The sequence below is a fragment of the Colletotrichum chrysophilum genome (assembly GCF_026319265.1).
Source record: "Colletotrichum chrysophilum strain AFK26 chromosome Unknown scaffold_26, whole genome shotgun sequence".
Classification (NCBI taxonomy): domain Eukaryota; kingdom Fungi; phylum Ascomycota; class Sordariomycetes; order Glomerellales; family Glomerellaceae; genus Colletotrichum; species Colletotrichum chrysophilum.
Genome location: NW_026517313.1, coordinates 426,229 through 446,179, shown reverse-complemented (window position 1 = coordinate 446,179; position 19,951 = coordinate 426,229). Strand labels below are relative to the sequence as shown.

Genomic DNA, 19,951 nt, shown 5'->3' with positions numbered 1-19,951 from the left:
ATGCGATTCATTTTTTAATACTTGGATTTATGTCTCTGCACATGAGAACATCATCCATCTCCGGGAAGGGGCGACACAGCGAACTGGTGAGCCAACAACTGGTTCTTCCCTGTGCCTCGACCACCACCTACCCTTGACGGCCGAACAACTACAGTACATGATTTTTTTTAACCCATCTGCCAGACTGCAGATTCTTTATACCTCATATGTTTACTGGGCGGACAAGCACCAAAGTGTTTGCGTAATGTATTATCTAGTTTTTGTTTCTTCCCTGTTGGCTATTTGGCAGTCCGGCCTCTGTATGGGCTCCTGGCTTGCTTCCGTGGGTAAGATTGTATAAAGCGCAAAAAGTATTGAGGGGCATGTATTCAAGAGAAGGACGGGTAGGGGAAGAGATGGACGAGGGACAAGCGTCAAGAAGAGTTGGTGAGCAGAGAGGACCTGTATGATACAGAAGAATTGACGACTTGAACCACGCCGCCAATACCACCTTGCCTACATGCTAAGTGTGTGAACTCTCAATGCCCGCTTTGCATGAGAAGATTCGTTCAAATCCGTGAACTGAAATTCCGGCGCGTGTGTTAGCCCATTGTTGCCGGGAAAGGAGAGGAGAAGAATGCTAGAGAGCTTCTGGAAGCCTTACCAAAGTTGCACATGGTCGTCCTCAGCTCCGAGATCGACCTGATCTGATTCAGGGGTCGGAAACACACCCACCCACACCCACACACAAACCACCCACACTCTTCTTTCGGACGGGCCGCAGAGAAGCTCTTGTCAGACCCGGCTTGGAACAATCTGAGCGACAGGGGAGTCCCCAACACGACTGCAGATCACGCTTTCAACCGACTGTCGAGGGATGTCACGTTCATTGCAGCAGCTCCAGCATCATGGAGGAGAGAGTCTGGCCAGCAAGAAATGCAAAGAATAAGGTCGAATGATAGGCACAGCGACAATATTAGGGACGTCAACAAGGGCTACAGGCGACGACGACGAGGGACGACGACGAGGGACGACGGATAACATCACCAGCGACAACAGCGATGGCGACGACGACGGGGACTAGGACGCCGATGTTTGCAAAGCCGCCAGGGGAGTCACCCAGGAAAATCTCACGTGAATTTCGTACTTTTTTTTTTATTTAGCCCTGCCGATTCTAACGTCCAAATAAACCACGCCAACTTTTTCCCATCTTGAAAGAAATACATTTGTCATCTTATTCATCGCTATAACTGATATGTCGTCGTTTATCGTTCAGCAGTTTGGGATACCCTGCCTACAAGCCACCGTACTGCTTCACAATACCCGCAACCTTGTTGGCAAGTTCGTCAGCCTCGGATCGAGTGGCCGCCTCTGCGTACACGCGGCAAGCGTTCTCTGTACCACTGGCACGAGCAAAAGAACGAGCGCTGGTGTACTTTCTGACACACTGATCGATCTCGTCCTGGGCACCTGCGGGATGGCTGAGGCGGCGCTCAGCGTCGGTCGTCTGGAAGGCGTCCTTGTTGGCAACCTCGACGCGAACGAGGCGGTTGGGGAGATCCGAGTAGGTGGAAGCCCAGTCCTTGAGAGTCCAGCCCTTATGGGCAAGGATCACCTCGACCATCAACATATCAGAGAGCGCATCGCCCACGGTTTGGTTGATGAGATCGCCAACAGCGGCAAGAGTGTCGAGAGCGTCCTTCTGAGCAGGAGACTGAGGCTTAGTCTCACGGAAAGCCCGCATGGCATCCTGGCTAAAAAGCACAGTGCCGTGGCCGTTGGCCTCGAAATAAGGGCCAATATCGAACTTGAGAGCAGCGTGGTGCAAGTGCTTGACGCCGGTAGGTGTGCACACGACGGGCAATCCGAGATGCTTCTCAATGTAGTTGGTGCTAGCACCGTTTGCATAGGCCGTCTGAACAACGCCGATACGAAGGTCATTTTCCAGACCAGCAGATCGGACGAGATCGCCGATGAAAGAAGCAGCCAGAGTCGAAATACGGTCGCCGTCCAGCATGAAGAAACCGGTATCGGGGTCGGTGTAGTAGTAGATCAGGCGGTCGGCATCGCCATCGAAGGAGCAGTAGCGAGCACCCGGGACGGGCTTGGGAGAAGCGGGTGCGCGTTGCTTGGTCTTGACAAAGTCTGCTCCGCACTAGAACTGTCAGTCTATGCCATTGTGATGATTTGGGTATACATGGACTTACGTCGAGGTTGAGAACCTCAGGACGGAGGACGTCATCGTTGACGACCTTGACGTCAAAACCAGTGACATCCTTGGGAACGTGCTTGAGGAACTCGACCAGCTTGGGACCACCGACGCCGTTGGAGCAGTCAACCGTCAGCTGGCCGTCAACCTTGCGGCCCTTCAAGGCCTTGACGAAAGCATCGGCAAACTTCTTGTAGTAGCCAAGCTCGCTGACCTCGCCGTAGGACTGAGGAGTGCCCTCGGTGTTGACGCAGCGGGTGAGGTAGTGGAGCTGGGGAGTGGTGAGGATCTTGTAGTCGGTGTATTCGGTGTTGGTGGCCTCGAAAGAGTCGGCAAGGGCAGCGACGAGCTTGTGGCCCGAAGGGCGGGTGTCTCGACCATAGACAACGCGGGCGGGAGAAGAGAGGTCGATGCGCAGCTGGGAAGCCAGGGCTTTGTAGTTCTCGACAAGCTCCTGGTCAGAGGAGCTGTTCACAAGCTTGGTAGCGTACGACTCCCACTCCTGCTCAAGCATATCACCCATAGGGTCAACAATTTTGACACCATTGTCAGCGGCAGGGTTGTGGCTGGCCGTAATCATGACACCAATGGTCTGACCGTTAAGCTTACGGCTGCGGAGGCCGGAAAGGAGGCCGACGCGGAAGGTGACTCCATCCAAAAGATCAGCCTTCATCCGGAATCCCGCAGTGCCATACTTGAAGGTATGGTTTGGGACGATGGGGTGCTTCTGCGAAGCGGCAATAATCTTCTCATCCATGGCGGGTGGTGGTGATGGTGGTGGTGATTGTTTAGAAGTGACGATTGACGACGGCGACGGCGACGTGACAGCGGAGGAGCGATTGGGGACGTAAAGAGTGAATTAAAGCAGGGGAAGAATACACCAGGGGCGTTGACGGAGAACAGTGGGGGAAGAGGGCGACGATCAAGGACGACGACGGCGACGACGACAATAGCAGCGACGGTGACGGGTTGCTAGTGACGTGGAGGCCGCCGCCATTCCAGTGTTTTCTCTCCTTGAGACCTGGGCTGCACCTGGGCTGCCACTCCACGCCCCCCTTCTCCCCACGCTTCCTCACCTCACCTCAACAGTGGGTGGCTTCAACAAAGCTCCCCGCCATTACCTAGGTACCTACCTCAGGTAAGGTAGGTAGGCACGTAGTAGGTAGGCAGGTAAGCTACGGATGCCTGCCTACCTACCCACCTACCTTACCTGAGGTAGGAAGGTACGGGATAGGTAGGTACGGGATAGGTAGGCTACCTGGTGGGCGCCAACGTAGACAGGCTTCGCCAGCCAGCTGACACTGCCTGCCCGCCCTGATGCAATCAACCTGGAATCATGCAAGTCAGATGGATGCGGCACCAGTACCAACCACAACACACCGCAACCACAGTGCCACAATGGAAGGAGTGGGGTTGTCAGACCTGAGAGCCCCTCCTCTGGAAGCCCCTCCTTCTAAGGACTCAGATCAGCCGGCAGTAGTCCGTGCAGAGATCTAATACGAGTCACGTGTCTTCGTGAACGCGATCCATTAGCCCCGAACAAGTCTTCGCGTCAGCGCGTCACGGCACTTCCTTCTGGCTTTGGCCCTTTTCCTTTGCATCTTCTCCTTCCCGGCCTTGTTTGCATCCGGACAACCTCTCGCATTTCTCGCACCGAGAGATGATGCAGGCAACGCTGCAGATGAAACTTAGCCCTTGGTGATGGCCCGTTTGGAACGACTCAGCACTCCTCCATCACGTCAGCATCATGGCTGGCGAACATGAGCAATATGCGAACCCCCTGCTCCTTGACTGGGTCAAGGAGTGGCTGGATACCGCCAGAGAGCGAGGCATGAAGAGCGTCACAACCTATAGGAATGCCTACGAGTCGTTGAAGGCATGCCCCATCACTTTCAAGCATCCACGCCAGCTGGTCCAGCTCAAAGGCTTTGGGGACAAGCTGTCGTCTCGCCTTACGGACAAATTGAAGGAGCACTGCGAAGCCAACGGCCTACCCATGCCCAAGAATCCTCGGTCATCTAAGGAAGACCGCGCATCCCTTGGCGCTGCCGCTGAAGAAGATGAGCCCGCTCCTCCACCAAAGAAGGCACGTAAGGCCAAGCCATACGTCCCAACATATCGTTCAGGCCCCTACGCTCTCATCCTGGCCCTCGCTACCCTGGACGAAGATGCCTCCCTCGGCATGACCAAGACGAAGTTGATTGAACTTGCCCAAGAAAACTGCGATTCGTCATTTACCGCGCCGAGTGATCCTACCAAGTTCTACACGGCCTGGAACTCGATGAAGACATTGATTGACAAGGACCTGGTGTGCGAAAAAGGCCGCCCGCAGAGACGCTACTCCCTTACAGACGATGGCTGGGATGTTGCCAGGCGGATTAAGAAAACAACAGAGGGCGAGCAAGCAGATGACATCGCTGCTGGACCAAGCACCCGCACGGAATCCGTCAGGCCGGATTCGGTGTTCAACCAGATTGGGAGAGAGGCTTCTGCCTCTGTTGAACCGATTGAGCAGCCTAAGCCTTCATCACAATATGAAGGGGTCGTTTCGAATGGCCCAGGCGTTGCAGACAATGCGGCACTGCCCAAATTCACCCCAATCCGGTTGCTCCCAGGCTCGTTTACAGTTCACTTAGCACTGGACAATCGCGAAGTCCGAGCACTGAAGGACCGCGACTATATGCAAGAAGAATTGACCAAGAAGGGCGTCAAGCCTCTGGTGCGGGCTTTGGAAATTGGCGATGCCCAGTGGATTGCAAAATGTCACGATCCGGCTGCCCTGTCCCGCCATGGCGCAGAAGGAGACGAAGTTGTCCTTGATTGGATTGTTGAGCGCAAGCGGCTCGACGACTTGGTCGGCAGCGTCAAAGACGGCCGTTTCCACGAACAGAAATTTCGCTTGCGAAAGTCCGGCGTCAAAAACGTCATCTACATCATCGAAGAGATTTCCATGGATTCTAGTTACTTTCAAAAGGTCGAGGAGATGATTCAGTCCTCAATAGCGTCGACCCAGGTGGTAAATGGCTACTTTCTTAAGAAAACGCAGAAGATGGACGACACCATCCGCTATCTGACGCGGATGACATTCATGCTCAAGAAGATGTATGAGCGAAAGCCCCTGTTGGTGATCCCCACCACGGTCTTGACCGCGCAGAACTACCTCCCGCTGCTCCAGCACCTTCGTGAGAAAGAACCATCGACCGGTTACTACATCACGTACCCGGCATTCGCATCTCTCGCGTCAAAGTCCGACATGATGACATTACGAGACATATATCTTAAGATGCTCATGACGACAAGGGGCATTACAGGGGAGAAGGCACTAGAGATTCAGAAGAAGTGGAAGACACCTCATGATTTGATAAAGGCGTTTGAAGAGTGTGGCTCGGGCGAGCAGGGGACCAAGAGAAAGCGGGAAATGGTCATAAGTGGATTGCCCAACCTCGTGGGTCGGAAGAAAATACCCAAAGCCGTCAGCCAACGACTCGCAGAAGTTTGGGGCGATGCATGAAGCCATTCAAGAAGTAGTAGATGGAGTTTACTGCGCAAGCATTGTACAAATCAAGCATGTTGGGTCATGGCTATTGTATGGCTAGCTCTCAGAAGCAAGAAAATAGAAGCAAGACGTATTTCTGAACCAAAACATCAGCACTCAAGACTTTCCACCCAGTCCCGCAGCGACGATACGTTCCACCATCTTTTCGAGGGGGACACCTCCGGATCCGCTCAGGAAGCCCGCCAAGCTCTTCTCAGCGTACTTGGCCATCATGTCGACCTCGACGTTGACTGTGTCGCCCGGCTTCTTGCCAGCGACGACAACCTTCTCCTGGGTGTAGCTAATGAGCATAACCTCCCACCAACCCTCCTCGTCGTTCACCTTGGTAACTGTCAAGCTGGTCCCGTCAAGCGCAACATAGCCCTTGTAGACAATGTAGCGCAACACAGCCGCATCACGTGGTCCAAAGCGGAAAGTCAAGGCGTTACCGTCCGGCGTGACGGCCAGGATGGTGGCGGTGGTGTCGACGTGTCCCTGGACGAAGTGGCCGCCCATGCGGGTGTCGGCGCGGACGGCTCGCTCGAGGTTGACGCGCGAATCCTTCGCCAGAGAACCCAGGTTGGTGATGCGGAGGGTCTCGGGGGCGACGCCGACCTTGAAGTAGGGCGGAGAGGTCTCGAACTGAGTCACCGTCAGGCAGACGCCATTGATGGCGATGGAGTCGCCGAGGTTGCAGTCTGCGAGGAGATTGGAGGTCTCCGGTAGGGAGATTTTGAGAGAGGTGCCGCCCGTCTCATCGTTCGGGTTCAGCTCGGAGACGACTGGGTGCGTGTTAGTTGACTGAGGGAGTCGAGGGATGAGAATATGTGAGTCAACAAGTGAGGGGATGGATTCAGACCTCCGATCTCTTCAACAATGCCCGTGAACATGATGATACTGTTATGCGCTGCAATCGTGTTAGGTATGTCTACGTGAATCAAGCGCGTCGAGAGGATGTGTTCTTTATTACCAAGCAGATTGTTTGTTAGATGAGGTGTTGAGTGAAGCTTCGGAAGCTCTGCGGAGCTTCCGGTGCAGTCTTAGGTACCCCTCCAAAAACACCCCACTTCCTGCAACGGGGGCATTGCATACAGTGTAGAGCCGTCACCACTCAACAACCCTGGTAAGCCTGAGTGTTTCTTCCCAGTTACTCTTCGTTCGATTGATTGAAAGGCGATTCAGGTCAGTAGTTGATTCGCCTCAGATCGACGCTACATGTGGCTCCAGTAACAGCCTCATTGCTCCAAGTCTCCCGGTTTCTCAGGCGTTCTAGGTGGCTTGATGTGAATTACTAAGCTTCCTCAAACCCAGGTGCCAGTGCTCGGGTCTCGTGGGTTTTTTCGCGCATCTACCCGCGCGGCTTCGGCAGTATGGGGATATCATCACACATGCAATCGACTCTGTCGTTGGATAGTGCAGCTGATGTATTGAGGTGTTTCTGAGGTAGGTACATTATGATGCCCGAGAGGCCCCGGGCGATAAACACCGTGACGTGAGCTTATTATGCAGCGGTCGTATCCGGGCAAGTTTCATTCGTGTATGGGTGAACCGACCGTGGCTCCGTCATTTCAGAATCTGATGAGAAAGATATCAGGTTAGTAACCTGCTAGATATGGCTCAGTCACACTAAATTCGAGTTTCGATCAAGGTTTTGCAAAATACCCAGCCATAAGCTGACGTTGGTTTCTTCAAGTCTGCCCTTGTCCTGTTTTTTTTTCTTTTTTTTCTTTTTTAGCGAACAACAATTTATCGGGAAATTAATAAACTATCAGTCGATAGGAGTGTATGAGTTTTTCTCTCTCTGCTCTTCTATGCGTTCGAGTCTGGCAGCTCTACGCCAGGGAACATGCTCCTTGCAGCCAAGGGTCTCTCCAAGAAGATCTCTCTCAGAGGCCCTCTCTTCTGGGACCCGCGTAAGAGTTCTTAGAAGAAACTTCAAGAAACCGGAACTGTCCTGTAAAGCCTGTCTCATAAGGCTTTCTAACGTTTGATCTGGAATTAGGCGGCAATCAGCTGAGCTAGATACGTAGCATCAGAGTCCAAATCATGCCAGTACTGCGGTGTGAACAAATTGCCAATGTTAAAAAGGCTTCCATGCCTGTAGACATCAGATGAAGCTCCATTCGGTGCGCAACAAGACCTCCGGGCTGCAGATTTCGAGCATCTCATAGTCCCCAGCTGCCTGTCTCCACATCTTGCAAGGCTGAAGCTTGAAAGTAATAGCGGTCCCTCCCTTGGATCCATGATCGTGGAGGCGAAGACAGTATATTCGGGAGTAATGATTCTTCGTGAGCTTGGTTGGGCGAACTCTGCCTCTGCGAGCTCTTCGAGGAAGTTTCTACTGCGTTCGTCTACTCCAAAGAATAAGTTAATTGCATGAATTTCTGAGGTAATTAGCGTGGAATCCCTTCTAAAGACTCAGACAGCAACCCACGGGTGTGTATGATGTCAACTTCAGTGTGTAGAAAGTCCACGGCCAAAAGAAGCTCTCTTGTCGCTGCCTTAACAAAGTCTTCGGCGAACCCGCGCCCAGATGCCACCACATTCAGAAGCAGAAGGTCGCCAAATGACATCTGCACCGGAGAAATAACAAGAAAGTCGACTTTTCCCCAACGGTGAAGCTATTCAGCATTCCCCTTATCCTCTGTTCCCCCAGGATGGTCAGCTTTGGCAATGAGGGGCGCCATCTGCTTATAACGATAGATCGTCGGCTCTGAAGGCCAAAGTTTGGGGAATGCTTTCAGAGCGACATAATTGCGGTCTCTATAACACAGCATTAGAACCCTGTAAAGTATGTGTAACTCGACAAGACGTGGAACGTTGGATCTCGAACCAACCAAACTGTTTCTGCCTCGCCAAATCCCAGTGAAGCCCATCTTCTTCGGGGAAGTCATTGTAGTCAGCCAGCATGAAGCCCGTGGAAGGCAGAACACGGGGCTCCTCTGGGCAGACCTGGCGCGTTCAAATCGCTTTCGCGGATGGCCAAGTCCTCAATGGCTTGGGTCTAAGTGCGAGAGGTGCTATTCGTGATCCCCCTAAAGAAGTCGTGCGTTGGGAAGGAAGTTGCTCTAGAAGAGAGACCACTCGGCCCCTTCCCAATACGGCGTGGAAACATGGCAAACTGAAGCAGCTTGACGTCTTGATGTTCAACGGAGACCAGAATCCTCGGAGGGACTCAAAGAACGTGCTTTTGGAGGTTTGGCGTTTGCCGGAAAGTCAGAAAAGCCGAATTTGAGGTCGGCTAAATTCTCAGGCAGAATCTATATGTCAAGGTCGCAAATCCATAATGGTTCTCGTTTCAACTCAGCGGGCCTGTCTAACAGACTTTGAATTGACGGTCTGGGAGGCGGTGCGATTTTGACAACATTTGTGGCTCGCCCGGCTTCACCGTGGGACTTGATAAATCATAACTTGACAAACACAGATCACCGCAATTCTCCCTGTTTATTTCGCCAGTATTAGGCGGTATCAAAAAATGAAACTCACAAAGAGAAGACGCGTACTCTCTGAGCACCGTTTTACTTTCTTCAAAATTGACTATATGAGTCGTCTCGCATTGTAAAGCCACTGGTTAAATGGAGGATGACGATAATCTCATAGATTGTGTCCAGCCAGGTTCCCACCTCAGAAACCAGAGGCATTCATGCAGATACAATCGAGGTATGCCTGGTTCATCGTGTGTTCTAATCGGCTTGAGCTGAGTCCATCAGACTTGGGGCTACATATATGCAGCGTAAGCTGCGTCATGATGCACCGAATCCTTGTAGGGCTGACCTCCAGCTAGGTTTAGCTCCGAATGACAGACATGTAAGCACAAGGCTCGGAAGAGATGACGGGTTACCGCCAATCGATCTGTGATAAAATCTCTCAATTGAGCCGAGGGATGTGACCACCAATGTTCTGAAAGCCCTTCAAATTGCATCTCAGCGCAATTGCTCTTAGTTGGCCCTCGAGGTCACAGACTACCATGACATCGAAGCCAAAGCAGATCCGCTTCGAAGAGGATGGGTTCGAAGATTGGCCAGACTCACGATCCTCTTCGCCTACGCCCAGTGTGAGCTCTTTCCACCGGGGCTCCCGACCTGAAAAAGGCACGACCCGGATTCCTGCTAGGATCGTTTCAAAGCGCGCGCTCCTCGAGCTCGGCTATCCTTTTGCCGAAGATGGCGACACAATCATTGTGCAGTTAGCACTAGGACCAAATCTTATCGATGGCCTTCTCAGATTAAGCGAGAGCATCCGAAACTCTGGCCAAGGAACTTCGGAATATGGTGATGCGTGGAAACCAAAACATCAAAGTAAGAGTCGAGGCTTCGATTGGATCAGTGTGGACGCTCCAGTCGCAGAGTCGCCAGCCCACTCCGGCAACGAGGAAGAACAAGACGATGATTTGGAATCAGTGTCAGAAGGAGACGAGCTAGGCAACATCGACGGCCCAGTAGTTCACTCTGGAATCCTTCCACTGGACAATACCAAGTACTTTACGGATAATGCCGCAGATCCCACCTCTGGGAGACTGGCGGCTTGGAAGCTGGAGAGGTCTGATCTCATTATGAGTGGTGCGGTCACGCAACTATATGCAGCGCATGCTGCAGAGTTCTACATGGATAGCTCTGGAAATCAAAGGGTGACACTTGTCTGTCCGAGAGATGACGGGTATGGAATGGGTGACCCGTCTCTGATTCGCATGAGATGGCTGTGAGTACTAGACTATGTCTACGGAAATGGCCTCGAAGCTGACAACCGTTAGTCACGTCCAGGCCCAATCGTTGAATATTGCAACTTTGGAGGTATCCATGATCAATCACTCTGACGGCCAAGTCTACCATGAACTCTGACTAACAAAGACAGGCGCTAGTAACAGATTGTCCGTTCTTGATGCCATCCCTGAGATTGGTTGCACTGACAGTCCTCAAAGAAGTCATGGCGAGATGCGAAAGACCTTCTGAGTCGGGGACTTACATTGAGTCTGGCTCAATGATTCAATACATCGGTAGATTCAACAGCAGTCTCGGGAGATATCCAGACGAGGATATGTCCGATACTGAGCCCGTCACCTTCATCTCTACACAGTACCTTATCCTGGAGGACAAACCTGCCGGCAAAAGGCAGCGAGGGAATCACTACAAGAGAACCCTCCGTGAAGTGCTATATGGTTATGACGATGAGACAACACATTATACCAGCCAAGGTGCCCAAAATGTCGACGTGGGCGGTTCCAAGTCTTTGTCGGTACAAGCGTCGCAGGTTTGGACTTTAGTGCTGGGTTCTGGTATGACACCACCCGCTGGTTGAAGACAGTCCACGAATTCTCCTAACCACCCTTCAATCTTTCAGACTTGATCATCACTTACTCTGGATTGGCTTCGTCAGAAATGCAGCAAAATCTTATCTCAATTGATACGACATTATCATCAGAAAGAACATTCACAATCAGGCTCATCGACGAGAAAGATATGTGCCGTTACCATGTGGTCATAACTCCAAGCTGGAAGTACGTGGTTAGTCGCAGGTTGCCTCATCATTCCAATCTTGGTGGTGTTGCTGATTGTCGCAGGATTTTATGAAACATGCCGTGGCACTGGCTTCTAAGGGTCATAAGCGATCGAATGTGACGGCCTATGTGCTAGTCAACGAATTTGGTCTTTTGGTTACCACAGATATATGGCTCAACTTGCTTTCCGATGGTATCATCGAAGAACATGTGTTTGGCCTGCGAGAGAGAAACACGGAAAAGGGCTTACCAACTGAAGAGTATCACGCTCTGTCGGCGAAGCTTCTCGCCACAAGCAGCCGGAGTAGTCTTGGCAGATACTCGCGCCGGAGGTGAGGCCACTTTGAAATGGTTTTGAAATCTCGAAATTGATGAAACTTGGACAGCTCCTTCCAATCAGAATTCAGAGGATCTGACTTGAACACGGCAATGGTTTTGCATCCCGGGATGCGTAGGTATCGTGCCGACTCGCCGAGCCTTTCAGGTGGCAGTACCGAAACTGACAAACACAACCACCACAACGACGACGACGACGACGACACATTGTTCTTTGAATCTCACTTGGGCGACGAAGATTTGTCACTTGATGATACAATTGACCTGACGATGTCATTCTCAGAACTTAGCTCCGGCACCAGACAAGCCAGCACCCCCGGGTTTCGGGAAAATGCTGGGTATGCTGAAGTGCCTGAACTCTTTAGGCTTGACAAGCAAGTGGATGTCGATCTACAGCAACACGAAACGGTAAGTTGGAACTGTCTGAGGCAGCGAATTTTTGACAAAGTCGCTGACTGATCGCCTGGCACGAAGAGGAGAAGCTCCGTTTCTCAGCGGGAAGATATGGTCTCCAACCACGTGGAGGAGACTAGGTTTACGATGCCATTTCGAAGAATGACCCGGTCCATATCGTTTGGAACCGAAGCATCATATCCAGCAACGCACCCTTACGTGAATGGACCACGGCGCGAACGACAGCGAAACTCGTCCCGGGGCTCATCCTTCAGGTACGCCCGGGATTCTCCTCTAGATCCAGAATACTGTTCTAGTTGGTATGACCGACGCACATATTTCGAAACAAGCTCAAACTACGCGCAATCTGGAAGAAAACCCAGAGCAGGATCCGTTGGCGGCACATACTCGGCCGATCAATCCTTTACACGGCTGCCGCCCCTGGACTTTGCCGAGGTGGGCTTCGTTCCGTTCTTCGCTTGGAGATTGACATGGAGCGACGACAAGAGATCCCGATCGGAGATTGAGAAAACACTCTCGCAGTTGCTAGACAATCTGAACATTTCCCTTGAGAGGGACAAGTTTGGGAAGTGGTATAAGGCGTCATTCCAGTGCAGCGAGATCGAGGTCATGGAGCGATTCGACAGCATTCTACGGCATGATTCTTCGAAAAGAGAGAGCCTCAATGATCTTGGACATTCGAAGTCGGCGTCACTTGACGACGGCAGCAGCTCCGGCCAGCCACAATCTGAGGTGTCAGCCGATAGCTTTCGCCTCCATGGAGACCCTTTGCGAACCAGAAAGCGGAGCCTAGAAATCAACGATTCTAATTTTTCAGAACTAATCCGCGTCTCTCGAAATATACTGTCCGCATTCCTGCCTCACGATGGAGGAATCGTTTCACATCCGTTGTATAGACGCTTCTGGGGCTCGGTCGACTCGATCTTGAGGGCAAGACGCACTCTTTCACACATCAATTTCTTTACTAACGTTACATAGGGGCTCCGTTGGGCGATTGATATGTCCTATTAACAAGAAGACCAGCCTTGGTTTGTGTTGAAACCGAGCTCTGCCCCTTGCCCGCTCGAGGACTCATCCTACGAGAAAGACGCGACGGCACTTTCTCGATGCCAGCAATGCGACAATGAAAAAGGGTACCAGTCACCAGACGACGCCCTCGACCACTGGCACGAACACCATGCCAACAGCGCATGCCCCCAACGAGCCAAACAAGGCAGGCCCTTCGACGACCCTTGTTTCGTCCGGATCTACCAAATAGTCCTCGATACCAACGACCGCCCGAGCATTACAGGGCTCAGGAGCTCAGCGTTTGCAAGCAGTCTGGTCTTTCTATCCGACATGCAGGACTTGGTCGAGAGGGCAGAGGAACTGCACAAGATGGTCACGAGCGTGGCTGGCTCGGACGACCTGCTCAATCAAAACGGCAACAGACCCCATCTCCCCAGCAGCCTGGTCGAGGCCTTTGAACGCATCGTCAGCCTATTTGTGCTGAAGGCCAAAGAGTTGTCCTGGCTGAACAGATTCGCCCTCAAGTCCGACCCAACATACGGCCGACATGCCCAACGACGTTTGGATCAACTCAGGAGAACCGGCGACGCTATCTCGGAACAGACCCGGGGTCTTCTAAACCGCGCCAAAGAGGACATAATGTTGTTAGGCACCAGCAAGCGCGACGTGGAGAGAATCGTCATAGCACCCATTGGGCCTGAATTCCTTGCGATGTCGCTGATCAGCAACCTGCAGAACAACATGCTTATCCGTGGGACCGACAAGCGATTCGACCTCATCAACCATTACAGGAACCGCGCGGCCAGACTTCGGTTCGAAACCAACAGAAGACCCAAGAGAAATGCATTCGTGCAGATCCACGCCCTCGAGGAGGAGTTGGAAGCTCTTCAGATGGTGGTTGATTCGCAGCAAGAGCTCTGGAGGGCCCATCAGAAGCTCTTCTCCCCCCTGACTTTCAAATGCCCGACCACCGATTGGTTTTATTACCGAGAGAGAAAGTCAATGTTCAGACTCGAGAGCAAAAGTGTCCATAGGCAGCAAAGGCGGCTAGCTGAGCGCGAAAGAGCCCTCTGGATCCTGCGAAAGAGAACCCGGGCCCTGAGGGATGATACGAAGCAGAGGATCGAGATACTTGACGAGGGTCACGGGAGGGCGATTCGGGTTTTCACCATCGTGACGTTGTTTTTCCTGCCATTGTAAGCCATGCCTGTGTCTTTCAACCTGTAACCCTAGAAGCTGACTATGCCCTCCAGGTCATTCGTGACAAGCTTCTTCGGCATGAACACGACCGATGTCAGGGACACGAAGTATGACCAGAGGATCTTCTGGTCCACAGCCCTGCCTGTCACATTTGGGGTCATAGGGCTGGCGTTCATGTACGGCTACAAGTGGGATCTAGTCAGAGCATGGGTTTCCCGTACATTCAAGTCGACGGAACGACACGCAACCAGCTACATGGCAGCGCAGGAGCAAAAGCTTAGCTGGGTGACCACAGTGGACCAGAAAGACCCCTGGGTGCCAGGTCGTGGCGATCACAGTATGAACGGCTGGAGAGAGCGAATGTCGTTTCTCTCCGCGCAACGGCGGAGGAGAAAGAACAAAGTCCCGAGAAAAAAGACTGAAGATAGCTTGTTTCGTCCGTGAGCAAATTTTCTAATATCTTCTTAAAAGTAACGAACATGTCAATATACTCAGGGTATTACATTAATATCTCTCGCAGCTACGATGATAGGACAAAACAATCACTATATTATGAGGAACATAAAATCTCTTCATCTTAGTTCAATTTACTTACTTAAGTAGGCAAATGCTGTTTCGTCTCTTATCATATTGCTTAGTAGAATAGATGGACTCTAGCTTCCTGAACTCAATAGGCACCACAGACGTTAAACAACATACACTTTCCCTGAAAATAGTACAATCAATCCACCGCTATTTACCCACCGCCAGACTAAAAGCTTAGCTACCACATTTGGTAAGGCTACATTGCATGAACTCTAACGTTGACATCGTCGCCTGCCAAGCTTCAACCACGACCGCGAAAAAGCTGATATTATCAAAAAAACATACAACACCGGGCATTCGCCAGTCGTCACCGACCTGACTACTACTCCAGCCCTCACTGGCTTATCTATGGGAGAGCGGACGGGATCCCGAGTTCTCCAGTGGGTATGGTCGTATGTGATGGTATGCATGCGTCAAGTCGTCCATGTAGTCTGGGAACGTGAAGGTGAGAAAACCCCGCGGTACTTTTCGTTGTGCCGGTGCCACTGGGATTCTCACAACATTCAGCAAACCAAGGTCTGAGGGGACCAATTATTTGTGTGATCATAATAAGTCATAGATATTCAGGCGTCTTATACGCCATGCTAGGTATGTTATGCTTCTACCCAAAACCCATTTTGATGCCAAGAAGCCGCCTATAAAACTCCAAGCCCATTTTTATACTCCTAATTATGCACTGCTCCTTCTTCCCATTAACCTTGCTTCTCGTTCAGGTGTGAATCGCGCGTCTCTTCCACAGTCGGGGTTGACTGGATCTCATCACCGGTCTCCTTTTCTCTCGCGGACGATGATTCTGAGGCCTCGACGTCGTTGGCCATGATGCCTCCAGTAGATTCCTTGCCCTTGTGCTGGCCCTTGAAGTATCCGTGAATCTCTTCGGAGAACAGGTCGTGGTCCTCCCAGACCTCAGGCTCCTTCTCGCCTTGCTCCGCCTGTCTGTCCTCCCACTCCTTGCGCATATCCTCGATCTGGGCCTTGTGGTCCTTCTCAGCGTCGTAGTACTTGCCAACACCGCGAATGCGCTCCCACAGACTGAGATGCTCCGGGTGGACGGCAACGCCGTGGTACTCAGACTCCCTGCCGCTGCGGATGTAGGTCCAACGGCGCTCCTGCTCCTTGAGATCGAGGCCAGTGGTGTCGGGAAGGAAGAGCCAGGTGAGAAGCATACCGGCCAGACCGAACCAGGGAACGACGTAGAACTTGGTCTGAGTATCAATGTAGTTGTACAGAACGGAGGCGAGGAGGGCGCCGGCCTTTCCGATACAGGCGGAGAAACCGTGAGCACTGGCACGGATGGGGGTGGGGAACACCTCACCAGCCACCAGGAAGGTGACGGAGTTGGGTCCGAACTGGTTGAAGAACGAGCTGATGAAGTACATGGCCTGGAAGGCCTTGATGCCGGCGGGGCTGGTGTAGTACTCGTATTTGAAGGCAGGGATGACGAACATGACGAAGCACATCAGGAAGCCAACTTGTTGCATCATCTTGCGACCGTAAAGCTTGTTGTCGATGAAAAGAGAGGCGAGGTAGTATCCGGCGAGGGAGACGACAACGTTGATCAAGCTCCAAGTCCACTTGGTCAATAGGGAATCGGGGTTGCTGGATATGACAGAGATAAACTGGCTCTGGAAGAGCTTGTTGCCGTAGAAGAACACATCGTTGCAGAACCAAGTACCGGCGGTGGCGAGCAGACGGCCACCGAAGTGACGGAAACAGTACTTGAGGGCGTTGATGTCGTAGCCAGTAACGCCCTGCTTCTTCTTGGCAAGTGCGAGCTGTTGGTTCGCACGAGGCATCTTCCAGATTCTGTAGTAGACAAGCCAGAGAGTACCAATGGCGGGGAAGGCGAAGGACAGGCGGAAAGTGTACTGAGCGGCAGTCTGCGAGTAGGGACCATCGCCGTAACCGCGGTTGAAGATAACGAGCAAAACGATAAGGACAACCTGGTTAACAAACTGTCCCCAGCCCTGCATCAGGAAAGCCATGGTGACCTTGCGGCCACGGTGAAGACGATCCTCGCGAGTAGAAAGGCGGCCGGCGGTAACTGAGTTCTCCATGGAGGAGGTGGCGGTGATGGGGTATTCGCCGCCAACACCGAAACCGTAGAAAAAGAGGGACCAGGCGTAGAAGATGACCCAGCCCTGGAGAGAGCTAGCCCAGCTTCCAGTCAAAAGCAGCAGACCGACGAACATGATGGCGGCGTCCTGAATAAGACCCCAACGGCGGCCAATCCAGTCTCCGATGACCTGATGTGTTGTTAGACTTTGTCTGTGTGCGGGAAGAGCACAAATTACTTACACCGACGGCGGCCTGGCCAATCATGATTCCAACAATCTCGAGGTAAGTGACAGAGGCGACCCAATTTTGACTGCAGGCGGAATGCGACTTGCCCCAGCATTCAGGCCAGGCGGCAGCGAAAAGAGGCTCCAGGTTACCAATTGAGAACAGGACATAACCCTCGAGACCGAGACCGGCACCGGGGAGAACAGCATTGCGGAAATACCAGCCAAGAGGCGAAAGAGGATCCTTCTTCATCATCTCGCCGGTGGCCTTAAGCTCCTTGGCGGCCTCATCGCGGTCGACCTTGCTGACGAAGCTGACACGCTGCCAGAAGGGCAGGTCGGCCCAGTAGGTGCCCTCGGGAGTGTATGAATCGTCAGGGCGCGTAACGTGGCCGAAGATCTGGCGCTCGTACTCGGTGGTGTGCTCCCGGGGGTAATCCTCATGCTCCTGGCCCGTCTCGGGGCCGTGGGGCACGGGAATGACGCCGATGGGAGCGGAATGGCGTTGGTGATGGGTCGTCATTATGAAAGACGGTCGCTACCTTGGGTCGTAGGAGAGAATTGACTGAAGACGACCCGGGTGGCTTCGACAACGACGGTGCGCTGATGTGTCGCGGACAGGGCGGGCGGTAGGATATAGGTATGCAGATAGATGTGTTGCCGGGAGTTGCGGGGAGACAAAAGCAAAACCTTGAGACGATGGGATGGAACCTCGACAACAAGGTTCACTGGTCAATGCTTCCTTGCTTTGCTAAAGAAAGCAGGCTCGGCAGGAAGGGGGTGGGAGGAGGAGAGGAGGTAGTTGGCCACGGCGAGAAGAGGAACAGAGAGACGCGGTCGAGGGGGGCCAAGAGGGACGGGAGCAGATATAAGCAAAGTAGATCCCGGGATGGGGGTGGGTTCTGTGTGTGTGTGTGTCTTCAGATGGGCATGTCTCTTGTCTCGCCTCACGAGTCCAGCAATATGGTCTTGGCCTGGTGGAAACTGGCGAACGCCGGCTCTAGCCAGTGTGCGTTGAGAATTGGATCCCGTGCTTGGCAGACAGCGGGCCAACGGTTCTGTGATGTGCCGACTGGTCCCCTGTTCTGGATGTCTGGTGTTGGAGCTCTGGAGACTCGGCCGACTCGCAGTGTCGAATCTATTACCAGGTTGGGTGACCGAGGAGTCAGGCGGCTAGTCGTCAGAGATTGACAAAAGCAAGGTGATTTCCGAGAGATATAGGCGATAACAGTAAGTGAGATGTGTGTTAAGGCTTTGGGCTGGACAGAGACCAGAAAATACCACCCGAATGGACGGGGGACATTGGAGCGATGGCGGACCATGTGGATGTGGATGTGGATGTGGATGAGCGGCGGAAGAGTGAGAATGAGGAGGGTGTGGCACTCCGCCCACTTACACCCCACTGGGGGTTGGGCCGGGATCCATGACATGGCATGGGATGGCACTCAATGGCAAAAGGGCAAGAGGTAACGAGGATCACGAAGGGACCCTTTGGTTTTGGCTTGGTGCATGCTTGGCTTGGCGTCGCGGATGGACTCACGTCGGACGCGCGACTCCACATGGTAGTGTGATCAAGTGGACTAGAAGAGATCCAATCCAGGGCAGCTGGACCGGATGAGGTAGGAGGCGACACGACACCGTTGATGGCGCCCGGCAGCCAGTGAACGCCATAGCTCCAAAGGTTGACTCGGCGCGCCCTCCATGGACCGTCGACTGACACTATAGACGGACCGACCCCATCGGCACTCTCGCTGCGGCCGATGTCATGCTTTGACGGCTACGGGAAAAAACATAGATGCAGAGAAGGGGAAAATGGAAAAAAAAAAAAAAAAAAAGAATGAAAGAAAAATGATACAGGGACTAGCTGCGGTTAACCCGAAAACGGCGGGGCGCACTAGCTTTACGTCACCTGGTTGGCCTTGCTTGACTTTACCTGACTGGACTTTTGACTTGCACTCGCACGGGCAGGAACGACAGACCACATCAACCTTAGGCAGGTAGGTGTCGATGTACAGATACCAGTTCAGGCACAGCATTGACGGTCTGTAAGCAATAGAAGCAAAGTATGAGACAACCTGCATCTCTCACCCGCCTTAGTAACCGCAATGACATTGATTGCCATTTCCTAGACCGAAGCTCACTTCACCTCGCCAGCAACCAAGCAACCAACAAGGCAAGGCAGTCCCCGTCAACATTCCTCCTTTTTAGAAACCTCCCAGAATATACCCAGGCCACCCCAGATGCTATAAGGCCTCCTCCCATCTCCGATTTCTCCCAAACAATGGAATCCCATCCACGCCGCTCTCTCCGCCGGCCGAGGTCGACAGGTTGACACGGTGCTCGTCGGAACTGTCCTCCTGACTCGCCCCGCCAATTGCGGCTGCAGATAGAGACCGCCTTGCAGCAGAACATCCAAAAACAAAGGTGTCCTGCAGCAATGGTAGCTCGCCAAACAAGCCCAGCCGAGCGAGTCCAGTCCAGTGCCACTGGCATTGACATTGGCATTCGCATTGGCATTGGCTTTCCAATGGGTCTGGCCGCTTTGCCCCCTCCTCCTCCTCCTCCCTCTTTCCCTTCCCACCCCAGAAAAGTCGCCCTGCACGCGACGCACAGAGAAGGAAGAGAAAAAAAAAAAAGGCCAGCTCCGGCCATCGAACCAATCAGCCCGTTGCCTCGTCGCCTCCGGCCGTCGTTCTTCACCTCCAAGTGCCTTCTCTTCCCCATAGAAAATGCAGGCATGGCCCCGCTGCTACCCACCCCTAGCTCACCTAGGTATCCGTAGCTGCGCAAAGATCCACCTTGCTGCCACCGTGCCGCGCCCCTCACTCGCCAGGGCGAGCTTAAAGGAATTACGTCCTCATCACTGATCTCAGCCAAAAGCCGCCGAACCACCGAACGGGACAACGAAA

The 19,951-nt window shown here is 52.9% G+C and overlaps 6 protein-coding genes across 6 annotated transcripts; 3 read left to right on the top strand and 3 right to left on the bottom strand.

The window, feature by feature from the left end:
* Positions 1-1,273: 1,273 nt before the first annotated feature.
* On the bottom strand, positions 1,274-2,945 carry COL26b_004406 (uncharacterized protein; the record flags this gene model as incomplete). Its single annotated transcript, XM_053177283.1, has 2 exons — positions 1,274-2,134; positions 2,187-2,945. 2 exons carry the CDS (start codon positions 2,943-2,945, stop codon positions 1,274-1,276), a joined length of 1,620 nt encoding a protein of 539 aa, XP_053038879.1.
* Positions 2,946-3,935: 990 nt separating this feature from the next.
* Positions 3,936-5,699, top strand: MUS81 (Crossover junction endonuclease mus81; the record flags this gene model as incomplete). The annotated part of the gene is made up of 1 exon (XM_053177282.1): positions 3,936-5,699. One exon carries the CDS (start codon positions 3,936-3,938, stop codon positions 5,697-5,699), a length of 1,764 nt encoding a protein of 587 aa, XP_053038878.1.
* A 141-nt stretch (positions 5,700-5,840) lies between these two features.
* Positions 5,841-6,613, bottom strand: COL26b_004404 (uncharacterized protein; the record flags this gene model as incomplete). The annotated part of the gene is made up of 2 exons (XM_053177281.1): positions 5,841-6,505; positions 6,583-6,613. 2 exons carry the CDS (start codon positions 6,611-6,613, stop codon positions 5,841-5,843), a joined length of 696 nt encoding a protein of 231 aa, XP_053038877.1.
* A 3,077-nt stretch (positions 6,614-9,690) lies between these two features.
* COL26b_004403 (uncharacterized protein) lies at positions 9,691-10,425 on the top strand (the record flags this gene model as incomplete). Its single annotated transcript, XM_053177280.1, has 1 exon — positions 9,691-10,425. One exon carries the CDS (start codon positions 9,691-9,693, stop codon positions 10,423-10,425), a length of 735 nt encoding a protein of 244 aa, XP_053038876.1.
* Positions 10,426-13,305: 2,880 nt separating this feature from the next.
* COL26b_004402 (uncharacterized protein) lies at positions 13,306-14,175 on the top strand (the record flags this gene model as incomplete). The annotated part of the gene is made up of 1 exon (XM_053177279.1): positions 13,306-14,175. The coding sequence occupies one exon, from the start codon at positions 13,306-13,308 to the stop codon at positions 14,173-14,175; it is 870 nt and encodes a 289-aa protein (XP_053038875.1).
* A 1,277-nt stretch (positions 14,176-15,452) lies between these two features.
* Positions 15,453-17,565, bottom strand: COL26b_004401 (uncharacterized protein; the record flags this gene model as incomplete). Its single annotated transcript, XM_053177278.1, has 2 exons — positions 15,453-17,006; positions 17,059-17,565. 2 exons carry the CDS (start codon positions 17,563-17,565, stop codon positions 15,453-15,455), a joined length of 2,061 nt encoding a protein of 686 aa, XP_053038874.1.
* Between the last annotated feature and the right edge of the window lie 2,386 nt (positions 17,566-19,951).